The sequence below is a fragment of the Crinia signifera genome, chromosome 12 (assembly GCF_055691185.1).
Source record: "Crinia signifera chromosome 12, ASM5569118v1, whole genome shotgun sequence".
Taxonomy (NCBI): Eukaryota; Metazoa; Chordata; class Amphibia; order Anura; family Myobatrachidae; genus Crinia; species Crinia signifera.
The window spans coordinates 14,701,105-14,727,255 of NC_139228.1; the positions used below are offsets into that span (position 1 = coordinate 14,701,105).

At 44.0% G+C, this 26,151-nt stretch overlaps 2 protein-coding genes and 1 pseudogene across 3 annotated transcripts in view; 1 reads left to right on the forward strand and 2 right to left on the reverse strand.

Annotated features, from left to right (window-relative positions):
• The window catches only part of SV2A (synaptic vesicle glycoprotein 2A), an 81,639-nt gene extending 68,247 nt beyond the window's left edge, over positions 1–13,392 (forward strand). The window contains exons 9-13 of the mRNA XM_083166603.1: positions 2,011–2,175; positions 4,413–4,546; positions 5,121–5,327; positions 5,812–5,971; positions 7,498–13,392. Coding sequence (XP_083022729.1) covers positions 2,011–2,175; positions 4,413–4,546; positions 5,121–5,327; positions 5,812–5,971; positions 7,498–7,681 — 850 coding nt within the window. The 3' untranslated portion in view covers positions 7,682–13,392. The remainder of the gene's footprint in view (positions 1–2,010; positions 2,176–4,412; positions 4,547–5,120; positions 5,328–5,811; positions 5,972–7,497) is intronic.
• A 7,200-nt stretch (positions 13,393–20,592) lies between these two features.
• On the reverse strand, positions 20,593–24,497 carry BOLA1 (bolA family member 1). 2 transcript variants are annotated; one of them, XM_083167827.1, is made up of 2 exons: positions 24,400–24,497; positions 20,593–21,264 (listed from the first exon to the last, which is right to left on the reverse strand). In XM_083167827.1, the coding sequence occupies exon 2, from the start codon at positions 21,239–21,241 to the stop codon at positions 20,804–20,806; it is 438 nt and encodes a 145-aa protein (XP_083023953.1). In that variant the 5' UTR covers positions 21,242–21,264; positions 24,400–24,497; the 3' UTR covers positions 20,593–20,803. The 2 variants fall into 2 exon arrangements, with proteins under 2 accessions (XP_083023953.1, XP_083023954.1); XM_083167828.1 differs by having other exon boundaries at positions 24,390–24,488.
• Positions 23,334–23,469, reverse strand: LOC146050906 (U2 spliceosomal RNA; annotated as a pseudogene).
• Positions 24,498–26,151: the final 1,654 nt, after the last annotated feature.

A 26,151-nucleotide genomic window follows, 5' to 3' on the forward strand; every position in this document is an offset into this window, starting at 1 on the left:
AAACTCCTTCCCCCCGCATTACCTCAGCTGTCAGTCTTATGTCTGAGGTGTGCTGTGCAATTACTTCCCCGCTGCCTGTCAGGCTTACCTTACTAATGGCCAACTCTTCCTACTCATTTGTAGGCTATCTGGGTTGGAGGATGGACAGTAAATAGACAGTCAATAGGTCGACACTAGTCAACACTAAATGGTCTACTTGGGCTTAGGTTGACAGGGTCAAAAGATAAAGGTCAAAAGGTTGACATGCACTGCGGGGAGGGACGGTTAGGGATCGGCACCCAATAGAGCCTGTTATATACCTTACCTACTACGTCATAATCGAATACCCTTAGCATCACAACAGCTTTGCCCATTCCACCCCCTGTCTTCCTGTGCCAGCCCCCATCTCGTCACGCCCGCCCTCCTCTAACAGGTACGTCTTTATACAATGCTATATTTCCCCACCGTACAACGCTTCTGGATTTTATACAGTACATAAACAATGATATTAATAATAAATATAGCGGCATCAGAGTAATTAACAGTCTAACTAGCCCTCTGCTGGCTTGTAAGCCCCCAGCATCTACGTTGCCAGGTTTGCTGTGAATTTAAGCCCCTGACTGTAGTCTCTAATCAGGACTGAGGTTTCCAAATTGATTCTCCTAAATAACTGTTAATTCAGGCTGTCAGGGAGGTAATTAAAATGCCATATTCCCAGTTAGCGTCTGGCATTCCTCGGCTGCACATTACAGGCAGCAGTCATCGCTTGCTAATGAAGTTATAGCAATGTGGTTCAACACTGGGAGCGGTAACGAGATCTGAGGCGAGAGACACATATAACGCTGCGTCTTCTGCGGTCTTGGCTGAATCAATAAGACGACATTTGTATGGACAGGACTTAGCAATAACGTGGGAAATAAGCTGGTTATTGATATCGGGAGCACCACAGAGACACTTATAGTAGAAGACTTTGGAATATTATTTATATTCACTACGGCGGCAGGCTGAGAAACGTTATATGTGATATCTTAAAGCGGCCACTCATGAAAGCTAGACTATATAAACCACCAATACACCATACTCCACTTTAAAGGCCCCGTATATCTTTCTCTACACTGCAAAGGTCATTCTGTAATTAGTTTCAATAGATTGGAGATCCAAGGTGTTGAGATGGAGGGTGGTGTGGCCACGTCTACACAGGGGGCCTAGTATTCGCAACGGGCTGTGGGCCCCACGTGATTTGCCACACCTCCTCCTTAAGTACCGGGGACCAAAATCTCTCATGGGGACCAACAACGTTGTATAACGGGGCGCCCCTGAGTAAGTCTTAAAGTTGTGGGCCACCAGCACTGGAAATTGCAGCACTTTCCCACATGGCCCCTCTTCCCCCCCCCACACACACACCCCTAGTGACAGCCTCATGGGGACCTGGTAGAATCAACGCCTTTAGAGATTTAAAGGCCTGATTCAGACCTAATTGCGTATCTGCGGGTATATAGCCGCCGCCCAGACAGAAATAAAATCCGCCCTGTGCAATTCTTCGAGAGAATTGCAAATGGATCGCTATTATCTGCCAACCCTTACGCAACTCAATCACCATAAAATTATATTTTTTCCCACTCTGTGCAAATGTAGTACGTCTGACTGTTTCACAACTCGCGACAGAGACAGGTTGATCGAGGCCGGCACTGATGTCACAGACCCGTCCTTAAAACGCCTGGCCACGCCTGCGTTATTTCTGAACTTCCCAGAAAAAGGCCGGATACCACCCCCCGAACACAGGCATACTGTCAGTCAGATTGCGAAAGGATTGTGATTAGATGTTTTTGCTATTTCTGATGCTATTTTGGCTCGCACATGCGTGCAATGGTCTGTACACATGCGCAGTCATGTGATTAAGGTCTGATTAACCCCCGAGGGCCCTTAAGTCCCATTGTACTGCATCAGCGTACTTAGGACACATGCGTTACTATCAGAAGCCGTTAACATAAGCATAATGATGCATTATTTAACCTTTCCCTCATCACTCAGCTACTACGGACTGACGGTTTGGTTCCCAGACATGATCAAACATCTGCAGAACATTGACTACGCTTCGCGCACCAAGTTCTTCGCCAATGAGCAGGTGATCAGCTTCAACTTCAACTTCACTCTAGAAAACCAGGTCCACAAAAATGGAGAATATCAAAATGACAAGTAAGTGTCCCTGTTAGATAGGAATTCAGCGCAGGGATGGGTTTAGGGCCATATGGGCTTGGGGGCGGAATAATAATCAAAAGGACAACACTTTTGTTGGTAAGCTGCTCAATCAGAGGTGTGTCACTCAGGTGCCAAAAGGGAGGGGTAATTCTGTCTAAGAAAAAAACATGTTGTATCCCAATTGCACACTGAGTGAGAAAATAACTATATATTAATCAGATAATACAAAGATCTTGGTTGCCTATATCTGCAGATATCCAGGCCATGTAATAATCAAAAGGGCCTAGTGTGAGAAGCGGAGGAGACGTGGCCGGTGCCGTGTGGGTGTAACAAGCGGTGTGTGGGCATGGCTAGTGCTGTGCGGGTATGGCCAGTGCTGTGTGGTTGTGACAATCGGCAAGTGGGAGTGACTGATGCTGTGTGGGTGTGACCAGTGTTGTGTGGGCATGGTCAGTGTCTTGTGTCATGGCCACATAACAATGAGGAGCCACCTGCCCTCCACTTCAGCTCCTGATGAAGGCGTGTGAACACGCCGCAACGCGTTGAGCCAACAGCAGTCTGATTCCAGTCTAACATTGGAGAGTACCCCATCTCACACCAGCTACAAATCTTTGGTATTCTATATATAACCTCATCCGGACCAGTCTACAACTCACCATCTTGGATCCCCATATTGAGCCACATTCTGCAGCTACTAAGCCAGGTATATGGCCTTAAGAACTCTGATAATCACCTTCAAATAAGGATATTCATACCACATTCATACTTCACAGAAAGAGTAGTAGATAAGTGGAATAGCCTACCATCAGAGGTGGTAGACGCAAATACAGTAGTACAATTTAAACATGCTTGGGATAAGCATATTGATATCCTTACAAAAAAAAATAAGGATCAAATATGGTTTAGGTAACAGGTTTAAAAAAAAGGGGCAGACTAGATGGGCCAAGTGGTTCTTATCTGCCGTCAAATTCTATGTTTCTATGGTAATTATACTGGTGTTGATTTGGTCACAAAAGTCAGTCCTCCAAAAAACTTGAATGTTAGCTGGAAAAATCATAACCATCCGTTTTTAATATTTTTTTATTTTATATCAATTGAGAATTCTCATGTTTACTGTATTATGTGTGCTATTTTTATTCATTTTTTTTATTTATTGAATATATATTGTAATAAATTATTTTCAGGAAAACCCCAGCGCTGTATCTTAGTTCTTTTTCTTTCTATATTGTACATTTGGGAGCCGTACACCCTCCCGATACAGCAGCTATAGCAATACTGGTGGTTCCCTTTTCTTGGTTACATAACAATGAGGAGCCACCTGTCCTCACATCCAAACACTAAGGGCAGTATTCAATGAGAATACCGGCGACGTGCAGCGAATCCTGTTGAGGATTCGCTGCACATTCGCCACTGCCTGCCGCGTTCCGGAGCCTCGCCGGCTCCAGTATTCAACGAGTCAGGGGCTCGCTGCCCCTGACTGGCGATTTTGAGCTCCTGCGGCGATGCCGCAGGGAGCCCGAGGACGGTGGCAGGCAGGGAGATGGAAGTCTCCCTGCCTGCCCCAGAACGTTTGTGGGGGGAGGTGGGCTCCCCGGGTGCCAGGCAGCACAGGCTGCCCCCCGGAGGTGCCAGCAGGGGACCGGGTATATTCACTACACCCGATCATGCATATGTAATGATCGGGTGCAGTGAATATATGAATATCTAATGAGCGGCTCGGCTCTGGCCCCCTGCTGGCTGCTGTGTGTAAAAAATAAATAAATAAATATATATATATTTTTTTAAATTAAATATATATTCATGTGCTTACAGCACATGAATAAAAATAGCATGCCCCTCCTCAGAATAAAATTCCTGATTTTTTGACACCAATTGTAAAAATCAAAACACTTTATTTTAAAAGTTCACATTCCACTTCACCATAAAAAGATAGCGATTGCTACTCGGTGAATCATGGCGAAAAAAACCTTGAAATGTATTCGCCATCTGGTCATTGAATAGGGGGATTCACCGTTTTAGGGGCCCTTTTGCATGCACCCATTACAAATTCTTCACTGATTAAGCCATTATCTAGTGTAGGATATGCTTTTGAATACGGGTTTGCACTGTTAGTGCTAGCAGACCTGCTCTGGTATTCTGAAATATCTAACCTTTATAGATCTCCCTGTGGCAAGTACATGATCAGTGTCTAGTGAGCCCTGAAATAATTACACGTCTTGCTCTTGTCTCAAAAGATTTATCGGCCTCAAGCTGAAATCTGTCATCTTTGAAGACTCCTTGTTTAAGGACTGTTACTTTGAAGACATTACATCCAGTAACACATTCTTCAAGAACTGTACATTCATATCCACAATGTTCTACAACACAGGTAATCGCTTATTCGCATGTGCTGCCTGTCAGGACGCCATTTTTCTTTTGGGCATTTGCCCATACTTTTTTTTTTTTTTACTATATTTGGTGCACATAACTTAATTAAAAATATACTTGTACATAACATTATCTAAACAGGACTTTGATAGGACAATTAATTCCATGTAGGTGGATAGATTCATGCTTTCTCATACATGTATATATGGTGACAATAATGTGTAATGTCTGCACCTACTTAGTATTTTGACATTTGTTGTAGTTAAAATACTGTATATCATATTTATAGGGAATATGTATGAGCTAAGCCTCAGAGAGAAATAATAGTTTATATTACGCAATAAGTTTTGAAACTTGTTACATACGTACATTGAAGGGTGCTCCAGCCAATCAGCTCTTTACGGTCATGTGCGATAAGTGGGGGAGGTGTGGCCAGTGCTGTGTGGGTGTGGCAGTTTGGAGCTGATTGACTGGAGCACCATGTGTGTTCTCTTGCAACCATAATATATTCTAAAGCCGGTTTTGTTCCATTTCTGACAAGACATTTAATATTTCCCTCATATTCCTGGTCGCAGATTTGTTCGACTACAAATTCATCAATAGCCGCATTGTTAATAGCACGTTTCTGCACAGTAAGGAGGGCTGCCAGCTGGACTTCACGGACGATATTAATAATGCCTACATGATCTACTTTGTGAGTTTCCTGGGGACTCTGGCTGTGCTTCCTGGCAACATCGTGTCTGCCTTGTTGATGGACAAAATCGGGCGTCTCCGTATGCTGGGTGAGATTCGGCTTCTGAATTTATACAAAACGTTATTTCTGCAACCTAAGTCATGGAAATTGGAGGCAGGGAATTCAGTGACGTATTACTGCCCTTGGACCTGTGTGCCGCAGATCCCGCACCTTCCATGCTTGGAGCCTTTGCTATTCCCGCATAGCGCCATCTGCCTGAGCCTCCAAGTTTGGCAGCACAGTTCAAATTTCAAATAGCAGAGCCACACCAACTACCATTCCAACTGATTCACTGGTGGGTGTGGCTCCCCTATTTGAATTTTGAACTGTGCTGAAACCTCACCCCTGGAGCTGCCACTGGTGGCAAGATGTAGAGGGTGGTTGTTGCATCTGAGACATTATATATGCCAGGCCTTTGCTACTGTGCTTCTCAACCGCCGTTATACACACTGCTATTATCCGTTATTATCATATAATGTACATGTCATGGCTCACAGGATTGTGATCAGTAACTGTCCCTTATCTGTCCCCAGCCGGGTCCAGCGTTATGTCCTGCATCAGCTGCTTCTTTCTGTTCTTCGGTAACAGCGAGTCTGCCATGATTGCCTTGCTCTGCCTCTTTGGTGGTGTCAGTATCGCCTCCTGGAACGCCCTAGATGTCCTGACTGTGGAGCTCTACCCTTCTGACAAAAGGTATGCAGAGAGTCTGGTATTGCATGCGTGTTACTGATGTGAGGCCTGGCGGTGTAAAAGGCATGGACAGTGGTTAGTCTGCATAGAGGTAACATCTCCTGCCTTGTGACAGATGACACTTCCATATATGGGAAACTCTGCTTTTCTCACTAAGCCAACTGCTAGCCATCTCCCAGAATCCTTAGCTGGCCAGGAGGTTAAATTAGCATCCACTTATAGTTACAGTCGTATAAGATGACTAGGGTGCCTGAACGGCCCTGAATTAATAACAACAAACCCTGTTAACTAATGGGGTCACCCTTTCTGCACAAAAAAATTAGTTTCAATCGGATAAATGGGCAAAAACGAGGCAATAACTAGTCCTCTGGTGGTTCAGGGGACTAGTTATTGGCTCGTTTTTGCTCATTTATCCAATTGAAACGACATTTTTTGTGCAAAAAGAGTGACCCCATTAGTTTACAGGGTTTGAGAGAGTAATACCTGGAATCAGCGGTACGTAGGGATGGGCGGGGCCAATATGATGCAACTCAAGTCACTATGGCCCCGCCTACTCTTCTTAGACCCTTGAATTGCAAATACACCCTTTATGATGGTCTATCTTTTGCAAATCATTTTCAAATACCTCTCTGGAGGGAAAACAGGTATGGCTACAAGACACAGATACAGATAGGTGGCTACAAACACAGAGACAGGCTTAGAGGTTCTCAGCATCACATGTGATGGTATGTTACAGTTTTTTTTGCCATGGTTGTCAATGTAAATATTAAGCTATCATCTACAGCAGCCTGACGGTAAAAATGGTTAATGCTAACATTTATGACCTGTGACACTAAATTACTTATCACCGGTGATGTCTTCACTAAATGAATTAGTATATTCAGTCCTGACCAGAATAACAGTCATTAGCATATCTTTAATGAGTGTAGGGTGTGAGGTCCACGTCGGCCACTGTGTTCAGGCAGCCCTACACCTCACACTCTGGACAGGTTGCTGACTGTATTATATTATCATGCATGGAATGTATTTATAAAGGGGCCCAGGCTACACACTCAAATGGTTATTTAAGGCTCTTCGTTGGCTAGCCACACCACCCTCTGTAGGCTGACCACACCCCTCAGCATGGCCCCTTACCACTGCATTCCCTGGTGGGCCCTCCATACCCCTGTGAATTTCCTAGGAACCATTGAAATGGCTGATGTGTGTGTGGCCATTATCTTGGAGTAGATCTGATTCTTTTAGGATTGTCCAGATTCAGCCCAATAGGGGTGTGGCTTCTGTAAGTGGGAGTGGTTTCAAAGGAATATGGACGTGGTTGTTTGGATCTGCCTCATACCTCAGTCTCCTTAGCTCCTATTGAATTAATGGGTGACATTCTCACAATGGCTGCCCCCCGGGTGGGCATGTTAAAGCAAGATGTTAGTGTAACATGGACATATATCATTCTTTCCTATGCCATGCAATGTTTGAGAACAATGATGTAGTGTTTATCTGCATTCTCATTTATTGTGCTTCCTGTCTCATTGCAGGACGACTGCTTTCGGATTCCTGAATGCCCTCTGCAAACTGGCTGCTGTCCTGGGCATTAGTATTTTCACCTCCTTCGTGGGGGTGGCCAAAGCAGTGCCTATCCTACTGGCATCTGCAGCATTGGCACTGGGTAGCTTTTTAGCCCTCAAACTTCCAGAAACACGAGGTCAGGTGCTTCAGTGAGAATCGCCCATGTAACAGATACATCAGATTTGTAGACACTGTGAAATGTCTTTTATTTTTTTATTTTTTGGGACCCATTTCCATAACTTCCTCCCAAAATATTTGGTAAATAATATGCATCTGTATCATTAGAAACGTACTAATGTTTGCACTATTCCTGATTTGAGAGTTCCTTCCAAGATCAGTTTGTGGTCTACAGGCCATATACGTTGTTTTAGGTAGCACACTATGTTAGCAAACAGAAGTTTGTGTTCCTAATGCCACAAGACATTGTCAATGGCCTATAATTTTCAATTGGTAGGACTATACATGAAGCAGTACCTACTATGTGCACTTAGTAGGTCTATACATGAAGCAATGCCTATTATATGCACTTGGTAGGACTATACATGAATCAGTCCCTATTAGGAGCACTTGGTAGGACTATACATGAAGCAGTCCTTATTATGTGCACTTAGTAGGACTATACATGAAGCAGTCCCTATTATATGCACTTGGTAGGACTATACATGAATCAGGGTACTTGTGTATTTTGGCGGCGCCCATCGCATCGCATACCATAAGGCATGCGATGCGACTCGATATCGCGCGATATTGTACCATGCGATGCGATTAAACATTGTATAAGCACCCTTATGGGTGCTTACAATGTTAAATGCACCCCCACGCCACCCCTCCCCCCACTATAAACGTGAACCCAAAGCGTGGCGAGCGCAGCGGTACGCGTCCTTTGACCTTTTCATACCCCCACTATCCACGTCGGCGTGGAGAATAGAAAGTGTGGCGAGCGCAGCGAGCCCGAAGCGTGGCGAGCGCAGCGGACACCTGTGAAGCCCACGAGGGGACGCGGATACCTGTGAAGGTATCCGCGTCCCCTCGCTGCGCTCGCCACACTTTCTATTCTCAACTCCACGCCGACGTGGATAGTGGGGGTATGAAAAGGTCGGAGGACGCTTCGGGTTCATGTTTATAGTGGGGGGGTGGCGTGGGGGTGCATTTAACATTGTAAGCACCCATTAGGGTGCTTATACAATCTTTCATCGCATAGGGGGCAAAAATCGCATCGCATTGCATGCCATCGGGTGCATGGCATGCGATGCGATGTACACATCGCGCGATGGAGATCGGGGGCGCCGCCAAAATACACAAGTACCTGAATCAGTGCCTATTATGTGTACTTGGTAGAACTAGACATGAATCAGTCCCTATTAGGAGCACTTGGTATGATTATACATGAAGCAGTCCTTATTATGTGCAATTAGTAGGACTATAAATGAAGCAGTGCCTATTATGTGCACTTGGTAGGAATATACATGAAGCAGTCCCCTTTATGTGCATTTGTATATATATATATATATATATATATATATATATATATATATATATATATATATATATATATATATATATATATATATATATATATATATGTTAGCTCAGTCTGAGCAAGAAAAGCACATAAATAACCAGCTCTTAGCAAGAAACAAATAAGACATTCCATAAACTGTGACACATTCCATTAAGATATAACACAGTAATGAGGGGTTTTTATTTTGGCTTTTAAAATGTATCAAATTTATGCACAATGCTAATTTTTCATCTCAAAGGGCCGACCTGATTCCCTGCTAACACTAATGGGCTTTGGGTGTGGCTGCTCTAAACTGGATCCCTGCGCTGGTCTGAGTGTGGCCTTGAGGGAATGGCCATTTTTGTCCCAATTTTATGAAATCAAGAATCACATTTGTCCAAAAAAAAGATAAAGACAAATGTTAGAAGATCCCATTGATTAAACAAACAACATCATTTTCAGTAACTCCTGAATGAAAATGTCATCTATGTATCTAGAGTTTTTCAATTTATAGTATATATTGTAAATGTTGAGGTACCCAGAAAAAGGAAAATTCTTTGTGGACACTATTGACTTGTTGGTTGTAAATTTTAAATTTGTCCATTAAAAACATCATGTGTATAGATAAGAAATATCTTGTTTATCCCTTAAAGACCCTATTAATATATTAATGTATGTCTGAGGCTGTTGTCCTTTGTTCTGTGTAGTCCTGGGGATTAAGCATCTCAGTTGTAAATAGTAGAAAATGTTCTTCAGAAATCAACCATTTATATGGGCCTCCTGCCACCACATATTGTATTCTTTCATAAGTATAAACCTAGTTATATCTTAGAATTTATTTGAAATTAAAAATAAAATGGGTTTTCTCAAGTGGGTTCTTGGAGGTGAGGAACCTTTTATGTGAGAGAACCTCAGCAGAGGGTCATCTTATGAATACAGGATGGTCTATATATCCCTCACTGAGCAGCAGCCATCTTGTGTCCAAAAAATGAGTGCCATATCTTTGAGGTGGCAGGCATATGAGTAGACTACATAATCTCACTGTAAGGAAATCAAATAAATATAGGTTTATTTATATAAAACAGTACATTTTTCACCATGTGTAAAATATTGTAAATATATAGATATATATATGGGCAAATAACAGTGACATGACCTGCTAGTTCTTTATTCAATATAGCAAACCCAATATTTGCTTACAATGTGGACTTATCGGCAAGATATCAATATGCCATGTGCGCCTAACTTGAAAGCTTCCTGATATCGGGAGCTCTTGCTCCTTGTTCTATGACCTTCACTGGATCATTTTCTGAGAAGAAACCACACACACACGCCAACTTCAAAATTTGTTGAACTTTTACAGATGGCGGGCTTTAAACTGGCCATGCCTGTGTTTAGACTATGATGCCATACATCAAGGACTATGATGGAATGAGGTTGACCGGTGACCATTTGAGGTCCACCATTTAACACTTCGGCTCTACATTACGACATCAAGTCAAGAGTTGACTTTTGGCTGGACCTATAGACCGAATTGATCAACTTTAACAACTCTGAAGTCCTTTTTTTGGAAACGCTCTCTCAGACTTTTTATAAAAACTCACTTTATCGGAAAAAAAATACGTAGACTTAACCTGATGGCAAAATCCTGCCAAGTCTTCTACTGCTGCTGTACCAGACCTCATACCCTACCATGGATCATGCGTTGTAACTTGTAACTGATCTTCAGGCAAAGACAGCTTAATAGCTTGATAGACTACATAGCACAAAGCACAAATAGACTACATAGCACAAAGCTGGTGTCAACATGGCTACTGTGCGACAGATATGTCCAGTAGATTAGTGTAAGTTGGAAAATCAGAGTATGAGTTTTATAGAGGTTTTAATCAACAAAACTAATACAGCCAGCACAAAAGATAATTTATTAGTATATATTAGTATATTAATTAACTTGGACGCTTAACGTTTTCTTTGTGTCGGTACTAACGGCGTTTAGTCTGATTTATGTATTTCGCAATTCTGTATGCTGGTCATTCTAAGCAAAACAATGTACTAAATTGTACAGAAATGTAGAAAAAAAAATTAAAAGCAAACTATTTTTGAATGGTAGGTAGTAATTGTACGTAACTATGCCATATCTTGATCCCTGTGTAGTGGCCATGTTTATTAGTAACTAAGATTGCTAATGTACGTAGCGTTAATATGTTAGTAAATGAGTAGGAAAAATAAAATAAAAAAATCTTTGTAGATTTCAAGCATCAGATGTCTACATTCCACGGACATTATAGCAGTACTGGCCTTATTTGTTTTGGTAACATTTTAACTTTAAAAAAAAAAAATATATATATATATATTTTACAAAACTTTCATTACCTGATGAAATCAGTTTTGAAAGTACTGAAACACATCCAGAAAAAAACAGAAGTCATTCACAATTGAAGCAAGTGTCCATGATGCATACAACTGGCCAACATTCATTGTCAATAAGCAAAATCTCTTTATAGTTTATCGTAAATGCTGCTAATAAAGATCATTTTGAGTATTCACCAACAGGAAGCTGAATTGTGAAATTACTTGAACTGTCCGGTGCCCGTTCCCAATCTTTGAAAGATGGACACTTTACATATCCTGATTAATTGTCCTTCAGACGCGTTTGCTCAAAAGCCCCCTTTTGACCTCAAGAGCATGCGACTGATTGGGCGACATGCAAATCTGAGGAATGAATGCTCCTCCATCTTTGTAACAGGGTTTAATATAAAAAAATAGTTCCAAAGAGACTCTTTCCTGTGGATGAAACTCTAGCTTGCTTCAATCGCTAACCCGACATCTCTGATGTGAAATCTACTTGTTGCATACACATTCGTCAGACCATACACTGCACAACCATTATATCCATATACTGTAGATGTTACCAAATGGAAAAAAAATAAAAAAAAATAAAAAAAAGTTCTATGACAAGGAACAATGTATTACTAAATAGAAATTGACAGTGTAAGAGGCAATCTCATTAGATAGACCGAAAACATTTATTTATCAACAAAGGATTAACACCAGGAAATAAATCACGGTGAGAATTTACAGTTGGGAACACATCGGTCAAATGCCGTCTCCAGCGACACAACCAACAGTAATATGCTATTCTTTGTCAGTTTTGTAAATAATGAAGTGTATATGGACTTGCAAATGCATTGTACGCCGGGTTTTTTGGAATTCAACTAAATGAACTTGACTCTCCTTTGGCCTCCATGTTGAAAATCGTTAATGATGACATAGTTCGCCGCCCGAAGCGGTGAGACCTAACTCTCACTCCTGTTGAACCATACAGGAACAGCAACAAGTTACTTGAAATGAACTACAACAGGTAACGAATTGAAAAAAAAATGCACAAAACAGAAATCGGACAAACCGCCTAATCGTCATCAGCTTGTCATAAACAACATTGTGACAATCAGTTTGTGTGTGCCGTGTATATGTCACTTGTCATTTTTTGCCAAATATTTTTATACTTTTTTTGTTTGTTTATTTTCTTCTCAAAGTTTTTGTCTTATCTGCCGTACTAATGTGTTCTACAATAACTTATGATGCAATAGTTGTAGTTGTGTTTTAGAGTATGATAACACAATAAAGACGGAGGAGGTACAGTGGCTGGGAGGTCAGGCAAGTTAGAAGCCAATACTCTAAAAATTCACAATATGCAATAATTGATAGATTGAGGTGGTTAATGCCATTTTGACAAGTGGATAAAGGTATTTTGCCCCCAACAACGCGTTTGGCCATAGGCACAGAGATTCCAGTAAACCTTTTAGAAACAAAGCTATGGTAAATGAATCTTGTATGTTACAAAACAAGTCATTTTTACAACCAAAGCCCTTGATACTCAGGAGATCTACTTAGGAAACCACGCTCAGAAAGCAAGTAGACCGATTTGCTCAGATCGAAACCATTGACGTGTCTAGTTGACAACACTTGGTAGAAGACATCTTCTGACCTAAACTCACCTCCTGCTACGTACTCCTCCAGTCTCGTTAATTCGTTTTCTTGTCCTCTATCCATTTTTTTGTAGTAGTTGGTCCTCACATACGTAGTTCTGTCTCTTTATCAAGTTGTACCGTGGTGTAGTTTTTAGATGTTTGTAAAGAACAGAGGTATGAAAAAAAATACAATCTTCGTCATGGAAAACCGATGAGTTTTTTTTTGTCTATACGGAATTGAATAGTTATACGAGAGGTGTTTTGTTGTCATGCTGATATGGTGCTGTGAAAGGTGTGTGAGACTCCAAGTGCTCTCTGGAAGCTCTGTAACTTCTATTGTGTAAGAAACTAATTCCAGAGCGACAATATCAATAAATATATGTCCACAAATACTACACGTGTCCGTGGTCAGTGTGTTGGTGAATGCTGTCAAGCCTCTCAACTGTGTTTACGATCCACAATGATTTTATTCAAAGTTTGCCAAAATCCCATGATGGTAGCGAAGCTGCATTCCGCATGTTCCAACCATCTGTACCCTGGACATTTATTAAAACCTGAAAGCATAGTTAATGGCATATAACTATTCCAATAGTAGACACGTTGTATGCTAAATACAACGTGTCTACTATTGGAATAGTTATATGCCATTAACTATGCTTTCAGGTTTTAATAAATGAGCAGTGGTTGAATAGTTCATTACCATGCAATCAATACAATAAAATAATGTAAGATGCTACAAATCACCCTAATATAAATATTATGGGGGGGGGTGTCTATAATGCAAACGGGGTCTGCGTATGGACTATCAAGTAGCCCCATTCCAAGTCGCACCTTGAGTGGAATACTCCTGGTCGGCAAATATTCGGACGCACAAATTATAAAAGTTGCTATATTCTAGTGGCCTAAGGACCATGCCATGAGAGGTCCTTAGGCCACTAGACTATCGAGCAAGGTAGGCGGGCCTAGCATTGTCACCATCTATTGCCTTTAGTAACCAAGTGGTGAGCAGAATGAGCCACCGTACTCGAAGAGTGGTGAGCAGTAGGTGCATTTGGGCTCCCAAGTTTGGACCTTGCTCCTCCCCCTAGGATCTAGACTTAACCCATGTGACAAAGTCTGGTGCTCCTTTCAAATCTTTGTTTCTAGGACATAAGTAACAATTATCTGGTCCTCATAGATAATGTGACAAATAAGATGCCAATTTTTAGTTTGTCTTTGTTCTGAAAGCTTTAGGTCCACCCCCTGCAGTACTGGTACTGCTGGTCCAAGGCTCTGCATGAATTGATCATTGGTAGTGCTCTCAGCTCTGTATAAACTCAGAACCTCTGGCAGTTCCACTGATCAAGTAATGCAGAGAAATTGATTAGCGGCCCTGTCTTATTTCCATAGTAGTGGGCATCTCAGCAAACTCTACAAAAGATCAGGCTGAAGGAAGCTGGACAACCCTCTGCCCCCCTCCCTGCACTGATAGATGCCATGGCATGGCATCTATTCACTTATCACCAGCTACTCTGCAGAGTAGAGCAACAGCTATCACCGGCTCCACCAACTGCACTCTTCACACCCTAGCCCCCGTGTCACACTGCAACCCATGGGTGGGACAGCGGGACAGTCTCCAATTAGTGGGACTGTCCTGCTGTAATCAGGACAGTTGGGAGCTATGCAGTTGCATACACAGATGTACCTACAGGGAGGGGCTTTGTAGCGTATTTGACTAAAGTTGCACATGGGCGACCCCCAATAGATGCACCTATGCAGACTCTGTACCCACCTCTGAATGGGACACGGTCCCTAAGTCCCCATTAACTAGGTTGACATACATGAAGGTCGACATGACTGATGGTTAACATGACTGAAGGTCGACATGGGTTAGGTCAACAGGTCATTAGGTCAACACAAGCATTATGTCGACATGGGGTTTTTCACCTCTTTTTGAGCCGACATATTCCGACAGGTGGTATCTCATGTCCTACCATCCACTAGGGCAGGGCTGGGCAACACCGGCCCTCCAGATGTTGATGAACTACACATCCCAGGATGCTTTGCATTAGTTTTGCTATGTGGCCATGCTGAAACTGATGCAAGGCATGCTGGGATGAGTAGTTCATCAACATCTGGAGGGCCGGTGTTGCCCAGCCCTGCACTAGGGCGTGGTGAGAGAATAAAATAGTGTGCCCGAAGCATGACGGGCGTAGCAAGCCATGTGAGGGGATGTGGTGCTACGTTTCAGTGTCCTTGTCGACTGCGTCGAAAGTGAAAAACTCCATGTCGAACTTTTGACTGTTCCCATGTCGACCTTATGCTTGTGTCGTCCATATGACCTGTCGACATAACCCATGTCGACCTTCAGTCATGTCGACCTAGTTACTGTCTATCCAATGAATCGACTCGTGGAGCTCATCATATGTTTCTCAGGCCCATGGAGGACAGCAGCGGCATTGTCATGGGAGGGTTTTTAATCAGAGGCAGCGCTGAGCATGTCAGGGCTCCTACAGAATAAGAGGTACAGAGGGACAAACACAGGTTTTTCATATGGTATTTTATATATATATATATATATATATATATATATACATACATACATACATACATACATTTGGAGGAAAAGGGCACTCACCACTTTGATAAAATTCAAACGGATTTTATTCCATAATCACAGGTAAATGCTGACATACCGACGTAACGTGATGTTTCGATCCAAACTGGACCATCGTCAGGATATAATGCAGCCAAATAAAGTTCCATCAGACAACCAACCTGGCATCCATCCTCAAGAGAAGATACATCCCACCCCCTGCAGTTACCCATTGACCAAGTTTATACTGCCTTTACTCTGTGTTTTGACTGATTTGACAGTAATATTCTCCTGTGCAGTTTCATACCTCCCAACTGTCCCGATTCCCGCGGGAACGTCCCGATATTCGGGGACGTTCCCGCGTCCCGCCCGGGGCCGCCATTGTCCCGCGGTGGGGGGGGACACAGTTGGGAGCCCCCCCAGCTTCCCGAGAATAGACGCTGTGCGCATGCGCACAGCGTCTATTCAGCGCCGACGAGCGGCGAAAACGGGGGCGTGGCCGCATTTCGCGTCACCCCGCGAGGCCACGCCCCCTTCCGAGAGGCCACGCCCCCTTTTCGAAAGTTGGGAGGTATGCAGTTTGCAGTCAGTAATGACAGGTGGGAGGCGGCCCCCTGTCTAAAGTGACCCGGGCCCCCCGAAGGCTTAATCCGACCCGGGGTCACATCCAAGATGACCGCCTACTGTGCATGTGTGCACCACCAGGAACAGCCCTCCAGCACAACCAGCATGTTTGAGGGCAGTCTAAACACATATACACAATTTTCTCATTCATATGAATTTCCCGCTCATATTTATCATCAGATCATTTTCATGCAGTCAATGTGGTATAACTACATATGGAACACCTTGCTGCTAATGCAGGGAAGCAATCTTATAAGAAGTATGTGGAAGTCATAGAATTCAGCCATAAGGAAACAGAAAACTTATTTAATTGAAAACCTATGAAAGCTTAACTTTGCAATTTATTTACATACACTAATATATTGCCTTGGAAGTGCGGCTAGTATTCATTTTATTCATTTAGACACGTGATGAAATGTATAGCCTGTAATCTATTTATTAACAGTTTCTTATAAAGCGCAGCAGATTCCGTTGTGCTTTACAATAGGAGACCATGATAACACAAACTGGGTAACAACAGACAGATTTAGAGGTAAGAGGTTCCTGCTGCAAGCTTACAATCTATAGGTTTCGCGTGAGACTTCTGTCAGTGGTTCTCAAACTCTGTCCAGCAGGTGCATTTCCCATATCACCTAGCAGATGCACAGGTGTACTCATTACTCATTGACACATTTCTCAGGTACCCTAACAGGTGCACAGGTGCACTCATTACTCACTGACATTTCTCGTGTCATCTAGCGGGTGCACTCATTACTCACCGACACATTCTTCAGGTCACCCAGCAGGTGCACAGATGCACTCATTACTCACGGACACATTTCTCAGGTCACCCAGCAGGTGCACAGATGCACTCATTACTTACTGACACATTTCTCAGGTCCTGGTACACGGGTGCACTCATTACTAACTGACACATTTCTAAGGTCATTTAGTGGGTGCACAGGTGTAGTCATTACTCACTGAATCATTTATCAGGTCATCTAGCGGGTGCACAGGTGCACTCATTACTCACTGACACATTTCCCTGGTCATCTAGCGGGTACACAGGTATAGTCATTACTCACCGATACATTTATCAATTCCTGGTACACCGGTGCACTCATTACTCACTGACAAATTTCTCATGTCATCTAGCAGTTACACAGTTGAACTCATTACTTACTGACACATTTCTCAGGTCATCTAGCAGGTGCACATGTGCATTGATTACTCACTGACATTTCCCAGGTCATCTCGCAGGTGCATAGCTGTACTCATTACTCAATGACACATTTCCCAGGTCATCTTGCAGGTGCACAGGTGCACTCATTACTCACTGACACATTTCCCAAGTTAGCCAGCAGGTGCACAGGTGCACTCATTAATCACTGACACATTTCCCAGGTCACCCAGCAGGTGCACTCATTACTCACTGACACATTCCCCTGGTCACCCGGCAGGAGCACAGGTGCCCTCATTACTCACTGACACATGTCCCAGGTCACACAGCGGGAGCACAGGTGTACTCATTACTCACTGACACATTTCCCACGTCACCCAGCAGCTGCACAGGTGCACTCATTACTCACTGACACTTCCCAGGTCACCCAGCAGGAGCACAGGTGCACTCATTACTCACTGATACATTTCCCAAGTTACCCAGCAGGTGCACTCATTACTCACTGACACATTCCCCTGGTCACCCGACAGGAGCACAGGTGCACTCATTACTCACTGACACATTCCCCAGGTCACCCAGCAGGAGCACAGGTGTACTCATTACTCACTGACACATTCCCCAGGTCACCCAGCAGGAGCACAGGCGCACTCATTACTCAATACTTTTTAAAAGATCCACATGTAGAGCTAAGACTTAGAAAACCTGACTGTCGGTATGTGGTCCCTGGGTCGACAAGGCCTAGGTTAACATACATTAGGTTGACCAATAATGGTCAACAGTGACTAGATTGGACCTAAGAATGGTTGACATACCCTAGGTCAATATTGACATAAGGTCGATACAAGATTAAGGTCGACATGGACACTGTCGACATGAATACGTTTTTCATGTTTTTTTTCTTTTTCTTTTAAAGGTGTTTTTTCTTACTTTACTCTCCAAGTGGGCATAGCGTGAGAATATAATAGTGTGCCGAGCACAGCGAGCCATGTGAGGGGACGTGGTACACTTATGCAGTGTTCATGTCGACATAGTCACCAAAAGCTTGAAAAAACCTAATTAGGTCAATCTAATGCTTGTGTCGACCTATCAATGTCAACCTAGGGTATATCGACCATTTTTAGGTGTTGACCTAGTTAGTGTCGACCATTAGTAGTCGACCTAGTGACTGTTCACCTAGTCATTGTCTATCATGTATACCAGGCCTGACCAACCTGTGGCTCTCCAGATTTTGTGAAACTACAAATCCCATCATGCCTTGCCACAGTTTCATTATAGGGAGTGTTAAAACTGTGGCAAGGCATGCTGGGATTTGTAGTTTCACAACATCTGGGAGAGACACAGGTTGGCCTGTCCAGAGCTATACCATAACGGAGCTGTTTGGGGTCCTGAGGACCGAGATTGCCATTATATGAGTTGTGGCGCCCTCTTGTGGCAGACATGCAGTAGATCACTGCCGATATATAGAAGATAATTCTATATGTCAAGGCGAAATTTTACAAGTGTTCGTGTAGAAATATGTATTAATAAGAAAATTTTATTTTTTTCAATAAAAAAAAAAACAATTAAAATAAAAAATACTTCTTCAATAGTTTACATGTAAATTAATTAGAAAGGGCTTAACCACTTTTAAAATATATGTTACTACATAACTTTCCTTGAGGACAAGTCTTTCCCTGGCAGCTGAAGGGCTTCCTACAGAGGTAGCCGGAACTTCCATCACAACACTGCAACTATGATACTGTGAGGCTATTTAATCAATAGATTTTCTACGCAGCTATCTTACAGAACAGGGGCCTCATTGAGCCACTATTTATCCACATTCTTCTCTAAAGCTGGTCTGGAAAGTTAACATACCAGTAATCTAGACCAGTGGTTCCCAACCTCGGTCCACAGGGACTCCCAACAGTGCACATTTTCCAGGTCCCCACACGGAATTGCATGTGAAATAATTAGTTCCACCTGTGGATCTTTTAAAATGTGTCAGTGAGTAATGAGTGCACCTGTGCAGCTGCTGGGTAACCAGGAAAACAGGTCAGTGAGTAATTAGTGCACCTGTGCAGCTGCTGGGTAACCAGGGAAACAGGTCAGTGAGTAATTAGTAGTACACCTGTGCAGCTGCTGGGTAACCAGGGAAACAGATCAGTGAGTAATGAGTGCACCTGTGCAGCTGCTGGGTGACCTAGAAAACGTGATCTGTTGGGGATATTTGAGGACTTAGGTTTGGAACCTCTGCTCTAGACTGAAGAACCTCTGCTCTAGACTGAAGAAGAAGTCACAGCATCCATGCATGGGTCAATCCTGTTATTCTGCACCAGTGCAGAAACACATTACCCAAATTTGTCAACACATCTCAATGGCCCAGTCGGACAAGATTGGCCCATTTGAAGCCCACATAAATGGTCTGACTGCATGGGGGGCTTGTTAGAACGGTTAGCAGTTTACCAGTTTTGGCAAAGATGTGTGGATTATTTTAGGGGTCTTATACACAGAACTATTATAGCCGGTTTTGTTTGCGCTGTGATGAATATATGACATGGCGTATTTGAAGCTCTGAAGTCCAACTGGCGGACCGGGAGTCCTCCGCAGCCCCTTTTGTGGGTCACACAAACTGCATACACGATACTATGTGTTAGTTGTATGCAGTCCGAAAGCAGACTTGTATAGCGCTCTTTATGTAAATAGTTGGCCAGCACATTCTTGGGTATAAGTAATGTAATTCCTGCAAGCTATTCTACAACCTAATCACACCGAAGACGACATATCCACCTACAGATGGCGTAGACATCCATTATGACAGCTGACCCAGGAGTCAACATATCAATTTATTAGGACTAAGTGACTACATTTGTGTGCCTGACCAGCATTCGTGAGGCCTGACCATTCGTGAGGCCTGACCAACAATCCTGAGGCCTGACCAACATCCGTGAGGCCTGACCAACATTCGTGAGGCCTGACCAGCATTCGTGAGGCCTGACCAGCATTCGTGAGGCCTGATCAGCATTCGTGAGGCCTGATCAGCATTCGTGAGGCCTGATCAGCATTCGTGAGGCCTGATCAGCATTCGTGAGGCCTGACCAACATCCGTGAGGCCTGACCAACATCCGTGAGGCCTGACCAGCATTCGTGAGGCACCATCCGGTTGTTCCTAATGGCTACGCAGTCAGTAATATTACTTCATATTCTAAACTGGTTGCTTCCAGTGTGTGGCAAACACCAACCACGACCGCTATCGTGAACTTTTCCAATTCATTTTTTTTATTATGGCCAAATTTCAAATCTACAACAAGTAAAATATGTGCTTATATGGTTTCATACTACTTAAGATACATGGACATAATTTAAACATCAATGTACATAGAACGTTTAAATATCTAATTATGAAATTATTATGCTGGCGGTTTGATTAGAACAAGGATGTACTAATCTTATCGTCTCTAGTTCTCCATTACACTTGAGTGCTTAGTTTCTTGCTCATTTGCGGGTCATGTTTGGAGCCCCCCATACACGCAGGGCTTTTCCCGACAGTTGGGTTGTCTTCCCACTGTTGTGGGGTCTTGGCCTGGATGGATAAGGCATGTACAGGACCGGCTAGCTCCTCTTTCAGCAAGTCATTGACGAGTCTGTGCCTTTGGATCAGGGACTTCCCATCAAACATGTCAGACACCACTACCACTTTAAAGTGGGTTTCCGATCCGGGGGGCACAGAATGCATGTAACTCTCATTAAGCACCTCTAGGTGGCATGGTTCCAAGTTCTGAGTCAGCTTCGATCTGATTGAAGTCTCCACAGGCTTCTCCATGTTGTGAAGCGAGGAAGAATAACTCGATGTCAGTAAAATGGAGGGAACGCGTCTGTAAGCCTGGAGAAGACGTGTCGGCAGCATCAGCACACAAAAGAGGTTGACAACTGAAACGGGGACAAAGTTCATTGTTTAATATTTAGCAGCAATAGATTTGAGTCTCAAGCAATTGAGAGGGGTGGGGGGGGGGCATGGTTAAAATACCTGGCTCTGGCCCAAGGATTTCAAAAATGTCTGAGGTAATTATTTTTTTTTTTTAAGATCACAGTCTATGGAAATGCCCCCCAAATAACACCCTGTCTACCATCACATCCCCTGCAAGTATACATCATAGATGTACCGAATAGTCATAAATAATTTATTCACAATGATCAAAATACTCAGTGGCTGAAGTAGTGTTACCATCATTAGCGCCTATGTAGCTAAATGTGGAAATTCACCCTAATGCAGCGCTGTACGCATCTAGGCAACCACGCAGCCCCTTTCCATAGGCTGGGCTTTATAGCCGCCATTGCTTTCATTGCACTTATATCAGCCCTGTCACAAAAGATATCCATACGCTCGGCATAACCTGTTGTTACGGATTTACATCCTCAATGAGCTTTGCCTGCATGCAAACGCCATGTAACCGCCCAAGTAAACACAGTCAGTTGCACATGGAGATGTGCAGTACAAAAAAAACCCCAATTCAGGTGTGTGTAATTTGGCATCGCAATACTGAGCAATTAATTGCATGACATCCCAAGGACAACAGTTGGTATTCCCTAAAGTATGCCTGGCCAACGGGATATTATGTCGACATACACTGGGTCGACAGGCCTTAGGTTGACACCTGAAATAGGTCGACATGACTAAGGTCAACAGGGCCAGAAGGTAGGCACAAGCATTAGGTCGACAGTGGGAAGGTCGATAGTGAAAATGTCGACATGAGTTTTTCATGGGTTTTTTTCCCTTTCTCAAGCCGACATGTGCCGACAGGCGGCATGGTGGGAGAATAAAATAGTGTGCCGCACGCCCGAAGAATGGAGAGGGCAGCGAGCCATGAGTTTGAAGAAACTCAGGGAGCCCGAGGTGTGCTCCCACCACCACCAGTGCTGTGCCTAAACACGTGCAAAGGGGGCAGCCGTACGAACGTGTGGACCCTCTCCCAAAGGAGAAAGGCCCCATGGTTCCCCTAACCCCCCTCAACCATAAGGCCGAGGAAGGGAAAAAAGGGATCGGTGGGTCCTCTTCGCCGAAGCTCAGAGAGACCCGCTTTTCCTCCACCCCCGGAAGGGTTTTGGACGGTGGGTCCTCCGCACCCGAAGGTTTGGAGAGACCCGCTTAGGCTTCCCTCCGCCTTGCGGCTCGGGGTTGCCCTCGAGGGAACCGGGACTCTCCCCAAAAGGTGAAGAGTCCCAGTCACGTTTGGGGAACGGAAGGCCTGTTAGGGACAGCCGCACTACCCAAATCAAAAAAACGTGACAAACTAACAAAAAACGTGAAGTGCTCAAAAGTGCAAATCAAAGAAATAAATAAAAGAGGCCCTAGCCAGAAGGCCGGGGTGGGGTGTAAAAAATTGTCCTACCCCATCCAAAAGGACGAGGTAAGGACGTGTAGCCTAACCTAGAGGAAAGTGCGCGGTGCAGGTGCCATTCAGTGCATGGTGCTGGACATCACCAGTGCAAATCAGGCACCCCCGGGTTACCCCGGGGGCACAGTGCAGCCTCGGGCTCCAGACAGCCGACCAGTCAGCGTCCGACCAAGTGTTTCTCCGTCTCACCAGCAGGTACTTTCCAGCCCCTGGCATGGGAATGGGTACTCCACTGGGCTTTTCGAAAGACTCCCTTAGGGGCTGCACCCCCCTCGGAAGAGCAATCTACTCAGTCCCAGTGTTTCTCCGCTCCCAGGGTTAAGATACTAGGCTGAGCTTTTTGCTGTGCCCAGGCTGGTGGTTTGCCCAACCTGGACCAATCTACTCGGTCTCAGCTTTTCTCCGCTCCCTGGGAATGGATACTAGACTGAGCCTTTCGCTGTCTCATCCTTCGGGGGCTACGAACCCCGTCAAGAGAGTCAAACTACTAGGCCCAGTGTTTCTCCCCCCCTCTTACCAGTGGATTTACGGAAACAACACCTCCTACCAAAGGCAGAGGTGAAGATACTCAGTGAGACTTTTCACCACTCCCGGGAAAAAACAGAGGGGTCCCACACCCTCCGCCCATCAGAGCAGCTACTCAGTCCAGCCTTTCTCTATTCTCTGCCAGAAGCCAGTTTATACCCACTGATAAGAACAGATACTACACTTGATCTTAGCCAAAAGGCCGAGAAGCGAGGGCAGCGAGCCATGTGACACTTGTCCATGTCAACTGTGTCAACATTCAAAACATAGAGAAGCTGAAAAACTCATGTCAACCTTTTGTCTATCGACCTAACCATTGTCGACCTAATGCTTGTGTCAACCTATTTCAGATGTCGGCCTAACCTCTAGTGCTCAACCCAATGCATGTCAACCTAGATTGGGTCAACCCAAAGACCCATACCCCTGGCCAACCTGTGGCTTTCCAGCTGTTGTAAAACTACTCATCCCAGCATGCCCTGCACCAGTTTTAGCATATCCTAATAGCAAAATGATGGCAATGCATGCTGGGACCTGTAGTTGACAGAAGCGGGCGAAGATTGGCCATACCTGCCCTACAGTAGCCATAACCCGACATCCATGAGAATACAAAATTATTTCTATCTGGATGCAGCAATGCCACATAAGGGATCCTCTAACAACTGAAGTGCCTCAAACCATTATCTCCTTGTCAATAGATCTCTGAAGGGCAACCAAATATGGCCACAGGGTTACAGCAACATGGCATGTGATGGCAGAGAGGGTAGTACAACACAGGAAAACACAGCTGGCAGCTCATGGGTTCAATTCCCACCAATGTGTGGAGTTTGCATGTTCTCCCATACCTGCATAACAATTAGTATAGCCTAATGGTGCCCTTATTTTATATCATTACTGATGACAGGAGAAAAGCAGAGTATGAAGAGGAATGCATGAGGTTAGAAGGTTATTTGCAACCTGCATCACCCTCAGTCTGACAGACCCCCTTCCTCACCTCACCCTCCACAATATCTATGATGCACTGATGCTTATGAGGCATGTGTGAGTGTGCACTCACTTAGCTCCACACCCAGTGCTCACTGCCGTCTGGGGGTTGCAGAAACACTGATACATGCTGTATAAACTCTATAGTCTCACCAAGACTTACTGTGTGCAAGCACCTTCAGCCTGAAGCCCTTGCAGCCATGCACCAGGAAACAAATCGTCTCACTGTATTCTGGGAAATGTAGTTCTAGCCGTAGAATGCAACAGCAAAAACCTCAACTCCCACAATGCATCAGGAGACCATGATGAGCCTCAGAATTCCTAGCTATGCAATAGAGGCAGAGTGTCCACCAGATGGCAGACTTGCTCTCCGTTTCCTGAACCAATACTATGTTCCCAATCTTGATGTGTACCCAAATAAAACAGTATATATATATATATATATATATATATATATATATATATATATATATATATATATATATATATATATATATATATATATATATGTTTATTAACTATAATATATCTATAGCTCAATAAATAGATACAGGAATGTATATACAAAATAATGTATTTATTTGTACATTTTGAAACTTCAGTCACCTGCCGAGTAATGTCCACCTGAATCGATACATTTGCCCAAACTTTTATTTCATTGCCCAAAACATTTATTAAAAACATTGTCATCATTGCATTTTATTTCTTTTGCCATTTTTTTGTTTCACCTCTTCAATATGAGCCAAAATTTTCCTTTAAGGTTTATATTCATCCTCAGAAAATGTAAAATAAATTGAGGCGGTGATCTTTCAGAGTGGCTTGGTGAATTTTCGGCACATTTTCATCAGTTCGGCCGGTCAAAGGACGTCCAGAAGGAGGTTGGTCATCAATTGTCATTTCGCCTCATTTGAAATGTTGGTAGCCTTACAACAATTTCCACAGCATTTTTTTCCAAAAGGAAACAAGATTACAGAGCAGCACGTTGTTCGAGTAAATCAGTCATCACGCTAACTTTCCTCGCAATGTCGGCGGGCATACTGACTCAGAAGAGTTCCACAAACTTTCACTTAGCAGCAGGTGCGTAACTATATATTTGTAGGCCCCATAGCAAAAGTTTGTAAGGGCCCCTATTTACCAGCCTGTGGTGATAAATGTACGGGTGCCGGACGGTATCCCGACAGTCATTAACCCGACGTCGGGATCCGACTGTTAAAACACTGTCGGCTATTCTCCCTCGTGGGGGTCCACGACCCCCATAGAGGGAGAATAGAATAGGTGGCTCGTGCAGCAAGCCACCGTGTCCGCAGCGTGGCGAGCCCGCAAGAGGCTTTGTTGCGCTGGCCACGCTGTCTGAGTCCGGCCAGTCGGGATCCCGACTTCGGGCTAATGACTGTCGGGATCCCGACTGTTGGAACCGCATACCACACCCAAATGTACAGTATATAACACATGTACAGATGGGGCAGGCCTCTTCCTTGCTGGCGAATCACCAGAACGTCAGTGCTGGCGATCCGCCTGCAGCCTGCCTCACTCTCGCTATGCAGATGGCACTGGCGGGGGATGGCGGCGTGCGTCGCCATCGCCATCCCCTGCCAAGATGGGACCTGCCCCATCTGTAACTTAAACAGGGAAGATGGGCCCCCCTCAGCTCTGGGCCCCATAGAAGTTGTACCCCTTGCACCTATGGTAGTGACGCCCTTGCTTAGCGGCCAGAGACCGTACCACAAGCGCCCTGCCCTCCAGAACATGATTTTGGTTTCTGTCTGGTATCCCCTTGTGCCTGTGTTTATATATATATATATATATATATATATATATATATATATATATATATAAAAGGGTGAATCAATAAGTACCTGTGTTTGGAGACAGGTGGCGTTGCTGAGGAAAGTTGGTATTACTATCGTGTGCTACC